Source organism: Megalobrama amblycephala, linkage group LG24 (genome assembly GCF_018812025.1).
Source record: "Megalobrama amblycephala isolate DHTTF-2021 linkage group LG24, ASM1881202v1, whole genome shotgun sequence".
In the NCBI taxonomy this organism is placed as follows: domain Eukaryota; kingdom Metazoa; phylum Chordata; class Actinopteri; order Cypriniformes; family Xenocyprididae; genus Megalobrama; species Megalobrama amblycephala.
The window spans coordinates 13508390-13527183 of NC_063067.1; the positions used below are offsets into that span (position 1 = coordinate 13508390).

The following is an 18794-nucleotide window of genomic DNA, read 5'->3' on the forward strand; positions in this document are numbered from 1 at the left end:
AATATAATTTAGTACCATAAAATCCCCTAAAAATACAAAATATATATATATAAAAAAAAAAAAATCTGTATAAAAAAAGTGGAATGGGATTTAATTGTCTTTCTGCTTACATGTTAATTTAATACACATTTATTGTATTTAAAACTCACTACTGCAGATGCTAGGTTAATAAAAAAAACAAAAAACAAAAAACATGGTGCCTCGACTGCTTTTTAAAAAAAGTAACAAAGCACCAAACTTCATCTATTCTTGAAAAGTACCATTAATAAAAACCACATGTGCCCACATGGAGAATGATTCTGTAGTGAGATAAGAGCAAGAGTAAAACTAAAACAGCACCACAGACAGTTTCAAATGTGATGCCTAACGGTGGCAGCATCACGCTTTGAGCTTCTTTGCAGCAGGGTTGAGATAAATCAGTACAAAAAGAGGGACAAGTTGAAACTCGTACGGAAAAACAATGTGCTGTAATTTGCAAGGCAAGTGGGAGTTGGATAATTTTCAATAAGACAGTGACTCAAAACAGTGTAACGGCCAAACTGGAGGGAATTTAAACCAAAAAGGTTCATGTCATGAAGTGGTCCAGTTTAAGTGGATTGACTCACAATACAGCGCATAAAAACTGTCAACAGTTGGATTAAATTCTATTATCTATATTCATTCAAAGCCTTGACCCAGACTATTTATTTCTGCTATTTATTATTGTTGTGAAATATTTTAACAAAGATTATGAAAATGTTTTTAAGCGCCAGATTTTTCTTTCCTTCTATAAACAAAAATACTCTGGATTGAATGTGTACTGTGCAGCTTTGTGACAGAAACACTGAAATATTCCTGATAACCAGTTTGCTTAACTGCAGATTCTTTTTATTAACTTTATAGATACATTTTAAAAACAACAATAGCAAAGAAAAGACAATAAAGCAAGGAAATGTTTTCAACTTTATTCACTAACACACTAAGTGCTCCCATTACAGAGTAAAATCACTTTTTTGTACTGTAATGTTTTTTTTGTTTGTTTTTTTTTTGTTTTTTGGAGTTTAAACAAAGTAGAAAGAATACAGAGTTTATGTTCTACAAGGTGTACACCAGAAGTTTGCCAAAAAAATTAAAATAAAAAAAAATGGGGAGGGAAAAAAAAAAAAAAAAAGTTATGTGCAAGTTCCTGAACCCAACCCATACAGAAGCCAGAGAGGCAGAGGGATGTTCCCACTGGGCCTATGGGAGAGAAGGAGTTCAGTAAGTGGACCGACTCGCTCCAAGACCTTGGCCAAAAAGAGCATTTCAAGTTACATTTAAACGTGACATCAAGCCAAGGCAGCGATTTGAAAAAATTAAGCGAACATAACTGATATTTTTCCTTTGTACTCCATTTTTTGGCATTAGTCAATATTTTTCTCCAGAATACAAAGCAAGATGGTGCTGCCCAGAAATGTATCATGAGGACAAAAACAGAGATCAGTGCGAAAAAGATGATTCAGAGGGAGGGAGTGACAATCGGTGTACAGATTAATTCATACACTGAAGCTGTGTTACAACAACCAGTTCAAATAAGTTACAGCCAAAGATTCACATGCTCCCCATATTCCAAATGATAACCAGCCTGATTAATTCATACCCTAGAGAGCTCAACCAATAGAGAAAGAGGGGGTGTTTGAGATTTAATACTTATATTATTCAGTAACTGAATCATAATTAAAAAAAAAGAAAAAAGAGTTGGATTTCTCTTTGGGCTCTCCAAGCATACTGATGCTCCCCATTCCCAGTGGGCCGCCCTCTCCCTCCTCCGACATGTCCCCTTCCCTACCCCAACAGCCCTCTCAGCGGATGGTGTATCTGACATAGGGGACCTCGACATCCTCTTCTGTGTCATCATTGCAGCAGAGCTCAAAAACTAGTGCTTTAACATGCTTCCCCAGTTTCTTCTTGGACACCTTGGTCACAATCTCAGTCATCCTATAGGAGCAAAACAAAGTTAAAGAATGTAATTTTTTTCAATTCTATGTGCCATTATGATTATAATTCTATATGTCTAAAAACATAAGAAAAACAAACTCACGGCAGTTCCAGCCTTTCTTTAAGCTTGGCCGCGGGCATGAAGAAAGAGTAGAGCATGGAAACTCCCTGAGAGAGCATAGTGATCTCCAGTTTGTGTTCATTCTGAAGGAAGAACAGAGTGTGATTAAAAAGACGCAAGTTTGCCTGTTTATACAAGAGATAGTGCTGGGTGATATGGCCTAATTTCACTATATTTTTCACGTGTCATTCTACATCAATATTTAATCACAATATTCATGTCACAGCTTTAATGGAGAATGAAATGCATTCAACACATTTGCTCGAGAATTAATGTAAACAACATATCTTGGTTACACGTAAACTTTAAGAGTTAAGCTTGCATTTCTGAAATCCATTTTATTTTTATTTTTTTCCAAATATGGCTTTTCATTTTTTTTCTGGATTCTGTTTTGATTTAATACAAATGAAGACAAAATGAAATATGAAATAGTGACTGAAATGCGGCCCATTAAGACTACATGCAGGGCTCAACATTAAGCCTTGTCATGTGCTTGTCCTATGGAGAAGTAAATCGATCATTTACTTGGCCGAGTAAAAAAGTTGCTTGTCCGGAAATAGATTTTTGTGTGGTGTAAATATTAATTTATTCTGAATATTCTTTTAGAATATTGCAGTTTTGACATATTTGTGATATTTACCCCGATTTTTTTTACTTTTATAAGGGGCGAATAATTAGAATACCACACAACAGGGCTATCAAATCAAATCAAATTAAATCATTTACAATAAAAAAAAATTACAACTGCATTAAATAATATTAGGAGATTGTTTTAAATATTTTTTGAAAATACTAATACGAAATGTTGGGGTGAAAATGATAGTAAACCGCCAGTAGGTGGCAAGTGACCTTCTTAATACGCAAATCATTCATTCAAATGATTTGTTCAAACGGCTGATTCATTCATGATTATGTTTCATTCGTGATTATGTTTATGAATGGGTCACTGAATCATTGACTCAACCGATTTGTTCAAAACGCTGAATCACTCAAAAGCACAGTAAAGAAAATATGGTTTGCTGTGATGTTTATTTGGAACTATTTTCACTGCTGAAACAGAACAAAAAACAGTCAATGTTCCTTCTAAAAATGTAAGTGACTTAATATTAAAGGTGCCCTAGATTGTTTTTTTTACAAGATGTAATATAAGTCTAAGGTGTCCCCTGAATGTGTCTGTGAAGTTTCAGCTCAAAATACCCCATAGATTTTTTTTTATTATTTTTTTTAACTGCCTATTTTGGGGCATCATTAACTATGCACTGATTTTTTCAGCACGGCCCCTTTAAGAGATGCGCTCCCTCTGCCCCACGAGCTCTCGACTATATATACATTGCATAAACAAAGTTCACACAGCTAATATAACCCTCAAATGGATCTTTACAAGATGTTCGTCATTCATGCTGTATGCATGCTTCGAATTATGTGAGTAAAGTATTTATTTAGATGTTTACGTTTGATTCTGTGTGAGTTTGAGGCTATGCTCTGTGGCTAAAGCTAACATTACACACTGTTGGAGAGATTTATAAAGAATGAAGTTGTGTTTATGCATTATACAGACTGCACGTGTTTAAAAATGAAAATAGCAACGACTCATCTCCGTGAATACAGTAAGAAACGATGGTAACTTTAACCACATTTAACAGTATATTAGCAACATGCTAATGAAACATTTAGAAAGACAATTCACAAATATCACTAAAAATATCATGATATCATGGATCATGTCAGTTATTATTGCTCCATCTGCCATTTTTCGCTGTTGTTCTTGCTTGCTTACCTTGTCTGTGCACAGATCCAGACGTTAATACTGCCTTTCCTTGTCTAATGCGTCGAATGGGCTGGCATTATGCAAATATTGGGGTCATACATATTAATGATCCCGACTGTTACGTAACAGTCGGTGTTATGTTGAGATCCGAGTGTTTTCCGGAAGTCTTTTAAACAAATGAGATTTACATAAGGAGGAGGAAACAATGGGGTTTGAAACTCAATGTATGTCTTTTCCATGTACTGAACTCTTGTTATTCAACTATGCTGAGGTAAATTCAAATTCTGATTCTAGGGCACCTTTAACTACTTGTTAAACTGTTTTATGAAATCAGTGTCACGTTGATAATAGTGATGGTATTCAGGAAGACATTTTACTTTCAAATTAGCGGCAATTCGGGGCAGCAATGGTGGGTTCATTATTCTTAATGAAAAGCAACAACAAAACAGTACAATGACAAACTCGCTTAAAGAGGCGCTTTTACATTTCGCTTTGAAACCAAATCTTCTGCCATCGTCTTGTCAGTCAAGAGTGAGGTGAAATGGGTGAAGTTAGGTGAAATCTGACTCCTGCTGCTGATGTGCTGTGACTTTTGTTCACTCACACTGAATTGAGCAGATGCGTTCAGTTTTTAAATTGTATTGTCTGTTCTCTAACTGAACTAAAAGATTTTATTACTATAAAAAACAAACAAACAAACAAAAAAAAAACATTAAACAACGGTGTGGGGGGCGGTGCCGTGATAGGCAAGTGATGCAACTAGTGTTGCGGCTGAACACCGGTAACACAGACTATCGCAGCAAGCACAGTCCAGGATAACGAAGAAATCGGTTGATTTATCTGTCAAGTACTCAAATGAATAAATCAACTTCAGTGCCCATCCCTTGTTTCTTCAAACATTTCAACAATGAGCATCAAACATTACCTTGAAATAGTCCAAGAACTGTCGGAGTGTCATTTCCTCTCCATTGGGCTGAATGCCCTTCACCTCGAAACGGTCCCAAAGCGTCCAATCAATTTCGTAGTACTGTGAAAGAAGGCAAGAATGTCAGACTAGTTTAGTCATTTAAAGTGATGCTGCTGTAATGGAGAATGCTGCAGCGTACCTTGTGCTTGGGGGCAGCTATGGGCTCAGAGAAGGCAAAGAAAGGTAGAGCAAGGTTCATGAAGCCGTTCTTGTAGGACTCAAGCTTCTTGTGTTTCTGAACAATCTTCAGCAGCTCCAGACACACCAGACCCACCACAGCAGCTGTCGTCGTGGCGATGGCTGGAATGATTTTTCCAGCAATGAGCTTGCTCTGAAATAAGAAAACTAAAAGGTGAGGATCTGCAATGATGAGGATTTAACTCCCAAGACAGATTGAGAAACCATTTCACTTGCCCTCTCACCTTATGTCTATCTGCAGGAGGAATGTCATAGTTCTCCGCTCTCAGATTAGAAGCCGCTACAATAAAGTCCATATGGAAGTTTGTGTCATCATCCTGAGGAAGAGAACATAATTAGCATTTTAACTGAAGTTCAGAAGTTCTACTGGCCAGGAAATTGGGGTTGAGTTATAAGCGGCACCTTTTCAAAGTCAATGGGACAGAGCTTGAACTGAGAGGTCGCTTCTACAGAAGGCAACAGTGTCTTCAGTTCTTCAAGCCTAGAGTCATCTGAAAAAAAGACCAAGTTGCATCAATAATAGAATGAGCAATGCAAGGACAGTAAAACCTTGCATTTGCTTTAGTGTCTTTTTACACTTTTTCAAATATTGTTTCAAATCCACGCCCACCCAAGTGTTGTCAATCACCTCTTCTCTTACCGACTGATGCATTGGCACTCTGCAGCTCCTGATCAGACACGTGGATCTTGACTCCTGACTTGGGTGTAAACTCAGGCACTTTAATTTCTTGCAGCAGCTTAGGTCAGAGCTGGGCGGTCAGTTGAGGTTGGCAGGCCATATGACTGGGCATATAAGTTAGCTGCTGCCATAATGTAGTCCATGTGAAGATCCTGCCAATCACAATGTAATTTAACACAATGCATGTAATTTCAAAAGGAGTCTTTTTTTTTTTTTTTTTTTTTTTTTGAGTCTTCAAACAGTGAATACTTACATTGTTAGTGCTGAATTCTAATGGATGAGGACATCTTTTTGGACCGGACCAGAATGGTGCCCCAGAGCTGGTAAGCTGGACAAAGAGAGAGGTAGATATTACAATAATGTTCAATAAAGTAGTAAAATCATGGAAATTAACCCCATTTTCTAAACGCATGTTAAAGATTTTTTAATAGGGCAATTTGGAGAACATCGGGGGGGGGTGCTGGAAGCAATATCTTCGAAGTGTTCTTGGGCAGCGTTTGTTTAAAGCACATAAATGACAAAGATTTATAGATAAAACTACTTTCAAAAGAAAATGGTCTGCAACATTATAACACCGTATTTTTTTAAATCAGGATATTTTGATGAGCAAACATTGAAATAGAAATATGAAATGGAAAAAAGGAATGCAAATTATTTTAAATGTTATTTAACATTATAACTTTACAATCTTTTTTTACATTTTTTATTGCACATTTACAAAGCTGGACAGAGAGCATACCTACATAAAAAGGCACATCATACTTACTAACATCCAAAAAAAGCAAGATTTGAAATGGAATGGACTCATGACTTAAAGATGTAAACCAGGGTAGCGTTTCCCAAAAGCATCGTAAGCCCAAGTTGATCGTAGCTCCACTGGTTTCAATAGAGTTACGATCAACTTAAGCTTACGATGCTTTTGGGAAACGCAGCCCAGGACAGCACTAAAAAGGGGATTCAACATATTCTTCAAAAATATATTATCTCCTAAAACTAAAGGAATAAATATGACTATTTTTAACTAAAAGCCAATTACAAACCATTAACCCAAAATTTACAGGTAAAAATTACAGTAGTAAAAAAGCCTTTCAAAAGTTTCAGGAAATAAGAACAAACTGAAAACTCTTCTGTAAAAATTCCACTATGGATTTATCCCGAACAGGATTTTGTAACAAGTCTCTTTAACCTTTGGGGTAACAGGGTATGTCAGATAGAATTTTAAAGACACCTCAACATCGCCAAAGGCTACATCACTGAAAAGACTTTAGGCCTCAATTAAATGTTTTTATAAATTTAAATAAGCATGATAAAACCGAATAAAAGATGTTTATTCAAGTCAATGTATGTATAAATAGCATTTTAATGTATTTGAATAAATAAATCTAATCAGATTAATAGGAAAATAAGTGTCATGTCATTAACTCTTTAAAGTTCAGAAAATGAAAGCATAGTCCACTGAGAGCTGATAAAATGAGAACAGGCAGGCCTCACCTGCTCTGGAGGAAAATTGTGCAGTAGCTGACGGATGTTGTTGTTATATTGACACTGCCAGTGGTTGCGAGCCCAAGCTACACAGTCCTCCCAGTTGCGTGGTTTGTCTGTCACCAGGCTCTTGTATACTGCCTCCAGCACCTCCAATGGCTGAGCTCCAGGGAGCTTCAGAGTGCGCTCCATAAACTTTGGGTCTCTGGGGAGGGATATGAATATTACATCTTAAAATGACTGACAGCACCATGAGTGGCAAATTTACAGGGTTGTTTAAGGTGACGGGAACTTACGTCAGATACTGCAAGGCATTTTCAGCAGGCTGCTTGAAAAGTCCCTCAAACTCATCACGAGCCCACTAAGAGAATGAGAGGATGGATAAAAAGTAAAAGGTCAGTTCAGGTCAATGCAAGTACTTAAGCCTCAAGACAACAGAAGTTTATCGCAATATTACTTTGTTACCTGGAGGGTGTGTTCGATTGCATTAGGGAAGTTTTTGAGCGTGCAGATAGGAATGGACTTCTCTGGAGGATCCTGGCTGGAGCTGTATGACTCTGTCAGGAAGGGAATGACCACCTGCACATTCCCTTTGGTGCCTAGAGTACCAGACTCCAGCAATGGCTTACGGTAGTACACACATCTCCGGTCCATATACATACCTGGAAAATCAAAGCATGCCGAGTCGATTTCACACAAGCAGCTATTTGACCATTACATTTTAAAGTGGCCTACGTGACCAGCCGCTTTACTTTCTAAAACTCTTACTTACGGGCATCAACATTGTCAAGAGCATTTGCCACTCCATCAAGGCTTTCAAAGAAGTCATCATCATAGACCTTCTCTGTGTCCGGCCCTACACGGTTCTGATGGCCGGTGATTCGGACTGTCGGGTTCATCTGCTTCACGGCTGCAGCGGCGGTCTCGCTCTTCATCTTCTGCTCAAAAGAGGAACAAAGTCATCAGCAACCATAAGCCAGGTGCACGCTGTATGATTTATGGCTGTTGCTTGTAAAACTGTATGAACATGATCCCCACTGTAGAATCTCAGTTGTCAATAATGTCAGATTGTACGGCAGTCAAGAAGCGGTAAAAATGGACGTTGGGTGACTGTGAGCCGCATTTACATGCAGGATAGAAATGGTGGACAGTAAATAAAAACAATCTCATGTTAATTTTGATCATGGATTTTCTTGAAAAGAAAACTGGAAAAAACAAAGACGTGTGTGGAGCAAGCGGTGTTTTGTTGTCTCGCTAACTGCATCAAGTTCTGTGCTCCTATTGGTTTTTGATTTGACGGTTGTCGTAGAAGTCACACTCCAGGACTGTACATCATATCTTCTGACAGAATGTCAAAATGGTCATTTACCGGCTGTTGGTGAACATGTCAAATCAGCGCTCAAAGACTTCAGATTTTGGCGAATCAGAGCAATCTTTTAGGATTTACAAAATTTGTCTCAGATGGCCAAAATCAAACAATGTGCACAGATTACACCATAATCAAGTTCTCTCCCCAAAATTCTATCCTCCTTCAGTCTAATAATGTGTCAGGTCAAACTCACCGTGACATCCCAGGGTCTGAAGAGGAACTGTCGATTGAGATTGGACTTCTCTATGGTGTCCATGTCAGTGACTATGACCTCCCCTTCACCGCTGGCCAAGCCCATCATGGCAAAGTTTTTCAGCAGCTCACAGCCAATGGCTCCAGCACCAACCTGAATACAAGAAATAAGTCACTAAAATTAACACTTCAGAGACTAAAGCAGTGTTATTTTTTTATAAACTGTTATAGTTGTTAATATTTTAAATTAGCTTAAGTTATACTTTTTTAGCTTAATTTTATAGTAATTTTGTAAAGTTCTTTTGTCATTTAAACTTCTAAACAGATTTAATTTATTTTTTAAGTTTTAAGTTAGTAATTTTAGTACTTCAACTCAAACTAAAATTAGAAACATTGCCTAACTGAAACAAGTTTTAGTTTTTCCATCTAATATTTCAATTTTAGATTTATTTTAATAATTTTTTTTTTTTCCTTTTTTTTTTTTAACAAGTTTACAATAACAGCAATTTTGTTTGATTGGCTCAATATAACTTAAGGGAAAAAGCAAGCATGGTACAATTGCATAATTGGCATGGTGTAATTGTCTCCCATCTTGATAAATGATAAACCAGTTTCAGCTCCTCACCAGAAAATATCGCTGTTTGGCTAACAGCTCCTGCAGCTTGGATCCAAAGACAGCAATCTGGCCATCATAGCGGCAATTCCTCTGTAGAAAACAGATGATTGAATAAATTATTCTTTGTATGAAACCCACAATCTTCTGAGTGTGCTGCTGTTCAGTTCTGCTAATGTCAACTCCACTAATATCAAACAAATACTGAAGACATGGAAATATCTTGCAAAATGAAGGTGATTGACAAGAGGCACTCACAGGTGCACACTCTTCCTCTGCAAGGACGACATCCTCAACCTCAGGTAAGCACTCCACAGCATCAAAATACAGCCACTGCATGATGGGCATGAACTTCCCTGTGCAGGCCTGAGCAGATGAAGAGAGAAAAAACATTTAACAGATCATGACAGATGAGGCTAATGCAAAACGTTCCTAATATATCTCATTGATCCGAAGCTATAATGGGAGACTGTATTACCTTCATAACCTCCTGGGCAGCAAGCCCACCAATAAAGGCATTGACGGGTGCCAGGTCTCCAGCAGCCACACAGGACAGTTTTTTGATGATTGCCTGGTCCAGCTGCTCCTGCTTGGCAGATCCGGTCTGTGCAGCGTTCACCTCTTCAGCCAGAATCACAAACTCGTCCGCATCCGACTGCAGCAGTACAGAGAGAAAGAGATCATTGCTGAGTCACTGAGTATGAGCAGATATATTAGTTCTTGGCCAGAATAAGCTAGAACGTGGATTCATCCATTAGCAGTTGTCAGAAATCTGGCTACACAAAACTAACAAGTCTTCACCTGACTCCAAGGCTTCGGTAGGCGACTGTGCTTCTTCACAAATGCATGAAGCGCCTGAAAGCCCACGTGCAGTTGGCCTGGACGATCAAATTTGGCAAAATCAGTCAGCATGAACTCTGGTTCGGCCATGGAGGAGGACAGGGATTTCTGGGCAAAGAAAGAAGCGTGCATATGAAATCCAGTAAAATATTCACTTTACATGATTTCCATATTGTTAGTCTCAGCAGGGGTATCAACTTACAAAGGCAATTTTCTTAGGCATCTTCACTTGCGTGACAATACCACCTCTCACATAGTCAGAGAATGAGCTTGTGTCACAGATGCTGAAGGTGTAAGGACCTGAAGACAGAGGACATCAGTCACATAAAACAGCCCACTGACCTTCAATGGTGTACGGTTAATGGCACCCTTCGTAACAGTAATAAAATGTTCAATGCACCAATGCATGGTATGGTTCAATACGGCTCACTTTGGCTCACTTTTTGGCCCTTTCCCACTGCATGAGGCGGCTCGGTATGGTTCGGTGGAGGTTCCAAGCGTGCCGTACCGATACTAAATGTGACGTGTAAACACTTCAGATCACTGATTGGTCAGAGAGAATCTTCCCTACCAGCATCATTGGATTTGAAACACGAGACACCAAACCTGCTAGATTTAAATAGTCAGTAACAATAACCGCAGTATCATTTGTTTGCGAGACTTGACTTTAAATGACAGTTGCACTTGAAAAAAGAAATGGCTGTATCGTGGTCAGTACATGAGGTGCAGACTCATTGGTAGACAAGGAGCAGATCCACGGCAGTAGGAGGCGCAACTATATGATCAGTCTATAATCTCACCCACTTTGAAGCGGTACTAAATTGCAATGGAAAACCAAACCGAAAACAAAGCGAGCCGAGCCGAGCCGTGCCGTACCGAGCCGAGCAGGGGTGTGTTTCCCAAAGCAAACTATGGTCGCAAGTTCCGTCGTTACCAATAGAGTTCAATGGGACTTACAACCATGGTTCACCAACGACGCTTTCGGGAAATGCACCCCAGAGTAGTACCACGCAGTGAGAAAAGCACCATTAAGACTCCAGGATGTTATTTCTGTCATTCATAAGATCCTGTTCCTTCAGGAAAGAGGTAGTTGACTGATGTGATCAGTTGCTTAAGTGATTGACGCTTGTTGCCTCATGCTGAACCAGTTACATTTTAATAAGTAGGCCAACATAAACAGCAGTTAAAACCTGTCAAAACAACTAGATGTCTCCAGACATCTAAAAAGGTAAATTTGCCAGGATAAAGACAGATGCATATGGTTTTGACACAAAATGAGGAAGATGATAAAGGCAAAGAAGAATCCACTGAACACAGTTTGAACATTGAAGTTTGTCAAGCTTATTCAATTATTTTGCTAAGTGACATTCAATAGTTGATTATTTAGCCGTTTTGTATCATCTACAACTAGTGTTTAATCAGGGGTCTGTGGAAAAGATGTACACTGACTTTTTATTAACTATTAAAAAAATATCTAGCTTTCTAACTAATGCTCAATTAAGCATTATACAGTGTAGTAGGGTTAAACTTCCATGGAGAACTCAAAAGGTCTTATTTTACATAAGACAAAATTCTGAACATATGAGGGAGCCTACTTTTATGTGCGATTTCAAGTCTGGTCATGAACATTAATAAAATCTGAAAATGGCATGTGCATTTATATAACGAATATTTTGCAGTTATTCAGAACACTAAAATATTTTGTGAGCAAGTAAATCCAGAATGACTAGAAGAGTCATGTAAATTTACTGGTTAAAGAGTGTAATGCTTGAAGAACACCCAGCAATTAAAACTCTTGGAATTCTGAAACTTGAAGGGCTTCAAGTCAAAAGGGTTGAGAACCCTTTTTTTTTTTTTAACGATTTTGTATTCTGGGGGTTCCTGGGCTGACAGAATCTGGGTGGGTGTTCCTGGGTCTGCAACAGCAAGAAACCCCCTGATAACTCACCCAGTGTCTTGATCTCTACTGGTTCACAACCATTGAGTTCTGTCATGCCCTGCACTTCTGTGAAAGTGACATAGTCTCCACTCTCAAATCCATGTCGTGCTTCATCCAGACACGTAACCACACCAGCGCTGTCCTTTTCACACACACACAAGGCAAAGAGAGCAAAAGAAATTTAACAAACGACAACGTGACACTTGATTCATTCTGACTCTACAATAAACAAGGCTTAATGCTACCGTCACACAGGCTTTTACCTTTGTGATCATTGAGATCATGGCGCTCAACGGTTGCTCACCATTGCTGTCAAACACCAACATTTCCTCCCCAAAATCACAGAATAGTTGCCTATTTAAACACATAACATACATGAGAATATTATCCAAAAACATGAATAACTGCACACAAATCAAAAGGGGATATTCTTACCCAAACAGCCCACGTGTGTCTGCAATGATCAACTTGATGCCATCACTGTGGCAGAATTCCCCGATGCGTGTCTGCTCATCGAGGCTGGAGTTGGTGAGCACAACAACCTGGTCAAACACAAACACCTTTTAGGCAACTCAAATTCGGTTAAAACTAACTAATGCAAAATTCCATATGTATGTGGAAAAAGTAGGATTTAGTCCATGTGTTCAGGTGTTATTCCAGTGGAGAATAATGGCAGTACCTGAAACTGGGTCAGGTATTCATTGGTGAGGGCGCCAGTGTAGGAGGTTACAGGCACATAGCTGTTCAGTTCTGCCAGTCGAGTCTGACTGACATCGGCACGGTTCTTCCCAAGATCCTCTTCACGGAGGTAAAACTAAGACATGTAACAAACACTTTTTATTACTACTACTACTACTACTACTACTACTACTACTACTACTACTATATTATTAATATTACACTGCCGTTTCATTTTTATTAATATTTGTATTTTATAATCCTGTCTTAATTTAATGTACACTGCTATTCAAAAGTTTGGGGTCGGTTTTAAAAAAAAAATTTTTTTTTGAAAAGTGTCTGGCTCACCAAGGCTGCAAAATACAGTAAAAACTAGGGGTGTGACGAGACGGGTATCTCACGAGACAAGATGGCGAAATACATGACTAGAAAAAATAGTCTGCAGGTGTATTTGAAATGTATTTGAAACTAAACATCTTGTAATGAATGTCATTTCAGTTCTGCTTTGACTATGAATTATCATATGCAGTATATGACAATACGCAAGTACTGAAAAAGGTTTTGCCACAAACTCAACTGACTGACTTCTCTTCTGTATGATTTCAGTCTCTTCAGACCTTACTGTATATATGAGCTTCTACAACTTTTGACCTCCTAACTGAACTCCTTTCCACAAATTGATCATAGAAATAAAACAGTATAAATGAAAATGTTAACACTTTACAATAAGGTTTCATTTATTAATATTAATGTATTAACCAACATCAACTAACAATGAGCAATATATTTGCTACAGTACTTATTAAACTTTGTTTATGTTAATTAATAAAAATAGTCATTCATTGTTAATTCATGATAGTTCACAGTGCATTAACTAATGTTAACAAATGAAACTTTATTGTTTGTGCTTAAAAAGATTGAGAAGAGTAGGACTGGGCGATATATCGCATGCGATTGTCAAGCGCATTTTGTCAGTAAAGCCGGTTCCCCGATTACCGCTAAATCGCCATCACCTGCTTTCAAATGGAGCGGCATTTAATAGACAGAGCCGTAGATCACTGACAAGCTATGCAATATCGCGTTCATTATCGCAGATGAATCACCTTCGATAATGAAAGCGGTATTGCGTAGCTTGTCAGTGATCTACGGCTCCATTTGAAAGCAGGTGATGGCGATTTAGCGGTAATCAGGGAACCGGCTTTACTGACGAAATGCGCGTGACAATCGCATGCGATATATCGCCCAGCCCTAATTAAGAGAAAACTTATTCATTTTTATGGTACTTTAGATTAAGTTCAACCATAATCGCATTCTCAATATTCAAAGTGCAAATAAGACCAAATTTTTCTTTGATAAAGAGCTAAGAGATGGTTACAACTACACTGCCCAGCCTAAAATATCTTTCATATTGAGAGATATCTGTATTCATCAGGGAGCCGCTTTCAAAATGCGGGGTATTGAAATCGCGTTTGAATACGTGCTCGCATTTACTTTCACTTTCGCGATCGCGCGTACTCTGTGAATATGGAACGGCGGTGACCGTTCCAACTGAATTAAATGCTTTTTTTATTTAAATACAAAGCAAAACGACAGTGGAGGCGTTAATGTAAACGTAGCGGTGGCATATTCTTTCCAAATCATCCTAACCACTCTGTCATGGCAACATCACGAGACTACTTTTCGCCTCGACGAGAAATCTCGTCACATTTTAGTCTCGCGACACGAGATCTCGTCACACCCCTAGTAAAAACAGTAATATTCTGAAATATTACTACAATTTTAAATAATTGTTTTATATTTGAATACATTTTATTCCTGTGATTGCAAAGCTGAATTTTCATCATGATTTCTCCAGTATTCGGTCACATGATCCTTCAGAAATCATACTGATATGCTGCTCAAGAAACATTTCTTACTATCATCAATGTTAAAAACAGTTGTGCTGCTTAATATTTTTGTGATACATTTTTCTCAAGATTCTTTGATGAACAGAACATGATTCAAAAGAACAACATTTATTTGAAGTAGAAATCTTTTGTAATATTATGTCTTTATTATAACTTGACAAATTTAATGCACTCTTGCTGAATAAAAGCATTAATTTCCTTAAAAAACAACAACTTTGTATCGTAATTCAATTGTTGTTTGTGCCATCAAATGCAGCATTAGTTTTATGCTTGTTTTAGTTTAGATATTTTTAGCTTCCTTTCAGTGCTTACAAGCAGTGGCTGTGTGTTGCATTCACACACTTGCAGTTATTATGAGTCATGATCAACCACTGACCTGTGATGAAAGGTCCCTCCACTCGGCCACACCCTGGTCATGCAGGGTGACGCTCTTGACTCCGCCCAGAATTACATTCTTGGCTATTTCTACACCCAAACCTCGCATCCCTGAGATCAGAACATTGGAGCTCTGCATGCGCTTCATAGCATCATGGCCCAGTACGTACCTGAGAGACACATTCTAAATTTAGCCACTCCTCATGTTATCAAGTCTCTCTTATTTGCTCAAAAAGAACATTACAAGACTACATCAAACCGAAATGAAGGCCAAACTCACAGCTGTCTGGAGTACAGACCCTCGTCGATCTCAGCATCATTTCCATTCTTAGCCATGCCCTGCAGAGACCAAAACCACAGTTAACAGACTATAAATAGACAGCCAAGCACATGACTTATGAAACTGGCTTCCTTTCAACAACCAGGCACAGTAAAGAATGAAGATTTTAACCAAAAAATGCACATCAATTAAATCAATCAATATTGATTTAGATTATCTAGAGGTCCAAGTTATATCCAAACAAGTTAGTTTTGAACCTACGTTAGCTGGTGTGTGGGACAGTTCGGTTCTGACAGAGTTAGAGGAGGAGCAGTGGGATCCCGTCTTCGTCTCTGATCCTGACACGCGACGCTTCTTGGACAGCGGCGAGCTGGACATCTAAAAGAGAAGAAAGAAAATTCAATCTCTGTGTTTCTCAAGCAAATATTATGAGATTAAAGTGCCTAAATATTATTACACAAACAAACACTGCAGATCACATTAAACATCTAACAGAGAAAATTAAGAGACAGACCACTTAGTTTTGGTGGAATAACATATCAGTTTCCCTAATTAGACAAACCAATTAACATCTTAGAGGCTTAAAAGCATTCAGGTTATTTGCTCTAGGTCGGACTTGCCAAAAGCTCTCGCGTTACTCCCACAAACAAGTGGAAAGCAGTGGCGCAAATGAACAATAATAGCAACATCCAGATGGTTTGAATACATTATTTAATATGCAAGCACAAGGAAAATATGCTTTACTAATTGTACTTTTATACATTATTGAACAAAAATGTTTTAAGATCTGGGTATACAGCCAAGATGGAACAAAAACGCACAAATTTCAGCAATGCAACTTCTATAAAACAAATGATCATCTGTGTAAAATGTAACGTGCAGTTAGGCGAATGCTAAAATATGCCCTCCTTACACAGATAAATGTTTATTTCAGCACTGGACAGTTCCTTTAAGAGTATAAAATTGATTGTACAGCAATGCAGTGAAGTCAGTGTCATTCAAAAGGGCAAAGGGAATTCTGGTCTATAAAACAAAGGCGGAGTTTTATTACAAGACTACTCATATTTCACAAATAACTGCATTTAAATGAGCTTGTACAATGAAAAGAAAATAAAATAAAAAGGAAAGCACCAAACTACATTAAATTAACTTATGTGAGGATTTACAACAATAAGGTTTGTCTTTCCACAGCACAAGGAGAGCCTGATTTCTGCCGCAAGATTAAGCTCTTCGGCTATAAATAGCTCTCGGACAGAAGCGTTGTGTTTATGGTGAATGGCTCGAGCATCTATTGGCTCACCCATTCTGCTTAACAAAACCGCTGATTCATTAAAACAAAACTGCAGTGAATGTCACATCCCAAGACCTGTTCCGTGTAGCACAAACTCTTATAACATTACGGTTACCTATCCACCCACATATATAGTTCACCATGAAACTAATGAGCATTATGAAGTTCAGTTTGGTTAGAGTTCAACGGCCATTGAATCAGATCGTATATTCTAGAATGACTACAAACTGCGCTCGTGAGTTCCGCATACAATCGTGCCGTTGTCAACAGAACACTTCATTTTGTAAAAGGGATAGTTCGCCTAAAATATAATAATTATGTCATGATTTACTCACCCTCATGTTGTTCTAAACCTGTATGAGTTGAGGAACATTAAAAGAGTTGTTAGGCAGAAAATGACTTATTCACTTTCATTTTTTCCATAGTAATGACTGAGGCTGTCATTCTGCCTGACAACTCCATTTTTCCCCCCGGAAGAAAGTCAGTCATACAGGTTTAGTGATAGTAAGAAAATTACAATTTTTTATTTTTTTGGTGAACTGTCCCTTTAACAAAATCAGAAGAATACCAACAAATTCCATTAGTGTACAGATGGCGAAGTGAACTTAATATCTTGACGTAATCTTGCACATCAAAATTACGGTACGAGCAGATTGATGTGCCCACCCTCTGATTTGGGATGACCCAAGCAAAACCGAAACACGAATAAATCCGTGCGTGACATAAGCAAAAAAAAAAAAAATTTCTAAGATTATCACGTAAACATCAACGGTTACACCTGCTACGTTTCAGCTATTCACTTCCGTTTCGACGAGACAGAAAAAAAAAATATCTGCAGTATGTCAAGACATCAAACGTCAAATTAAACGGTCACGCCAAGTGAAATCCAAACAGGTCGCGTGCCACTAATCATTGATTTGATTTAATTTAACCGGATGATAAACTAGCAGGCAACACGAGGGCATTCTTAGACACCTAGCTTGCTAGCCTGCTACATGTATTGTAATAGTTGGTGCAGCCAGTTTACTGAGCCTGAGGCCTAGCTCACTAGTAACAACTTCGCATGCTAACCAGTGAATGAAATAACTCCGCGCCTGCACAAATACAACGATCTGATTTATGCCGATCAAACACCGCGCAATTATACGAGCAAAGGCTAGGAAATACACGCTATAAAGCTCTATTCAAGCAGACAGCTGCTTGTACTGAGCTAGCTCATAGTGCAATGGTTTGCCTCTTACCAATAATCCTTCTCAGTCCACTCTCAGTGTCAGCAAACCGCTCCTCGTGTGAAACTAACTTAGATGGTGCGGATTGTGGGTTGATGTAGATGCGAGGAGAAAACGGACAGCAACAGCACGAACAGCGCTGGGCGAGATGCTGTGAGAAAGCCCCCTTCACTATCCTGCCGAGTCACTGTGTCGTTCAGTCTGCTGCCTGCCTGCCTGTATCGCGTTTCTGGTTTTGTTTCAGCGAACGGAACAAAACCAAAATGGCAGCTGTGGCACAGGGGCGGAGCTGCTCCGATAAGGAGGAACAGGAAAAGGTGGACTCGCCAAGAGTGCTGCAATCCTCTGCAGTCGCCCATTGGCTGCCCTACCTATGACTTTACGGAAAACCCGCCCACTTCAAGTACGTATACTGCATATGCCGGGACTTTAGAGTTCTGTAATTGATATTCAGAAGTGCATATTGAACTGAACCACATTATCAAGATGCTGTGGATAAAGCACTGAGCCCATGCTGCAAAAGGACAGTCAACCAAAAAAGTGTTGTTCCAAAACGGCATGACTTCCTCTGTAAAACATAAGTTATTTTGAAAAATGTCTTTTTTTCTGAGTATTACCATTAAAGGAACACTCCACTTTTTTGAAAATAGGCTCATTTTCCAACTCCCCTAGAGTTAAACAGCTGAGTTTTACTGTTTGTGAATCCATTCAGCCGATCTCTGGGTCTGGCGGTACCACTTTTAGCATAGCTTAGCATAGTTCATTGAATCTGATAGCATAGCATCTCTCTCAAAAATGACTAAAGAGTTGATATTTTTCCTATTTAAAACTTGACTCTTCTGTAGTTACATCGTGTACTAAGACCGACGGAAAATGAAAAGTTGTGATTTTCTAGGCTGATATGGCTAGG

General features: G+C 38.6%; 1 protein-coding gene across 1 annotated transcript; it reads right to left on the minus strand.

The window, feature by feature from the left end:
• Positions 1–930: 930 nt before the first annotated feature.
• On the minus strand, positions 931–18191 carry uba1 (ubiquitin-like modifier activating enzyme 1). The gene is given in 27 exon segments (XM_048177530.1): positions 931–1956; positions 2060–2160; positions 4771–4872; positions 4952–5143; positions 5235–5327; positions 5413–5501; positions 5651–5750; positions 5752–5841; positions 5943–6017; positions 7181–7376; positions 7468–7532; positions 7637–7833; positions 7944–8109; positions 8734–8886; positions 9358–9438; positions 9604–9711; positions 9824–10000; positions 10147–10293; positions 10388–10485; positions 12134–12266; positions 12388–12478; positions 12560–12666; positions 12804–12938; positions 15086–15254; positions 15365–15423; positions 15626–15742; positions 17897–18191. Coding segments are annotated over 26 exon segments (3177 nt in total). The 5' UTR covers positions 17897–18191; the 3' UTR covers positions 931–1820.
• Between the last annotated feature and the right edge of the window lie 603 nt (positions 18192–18794).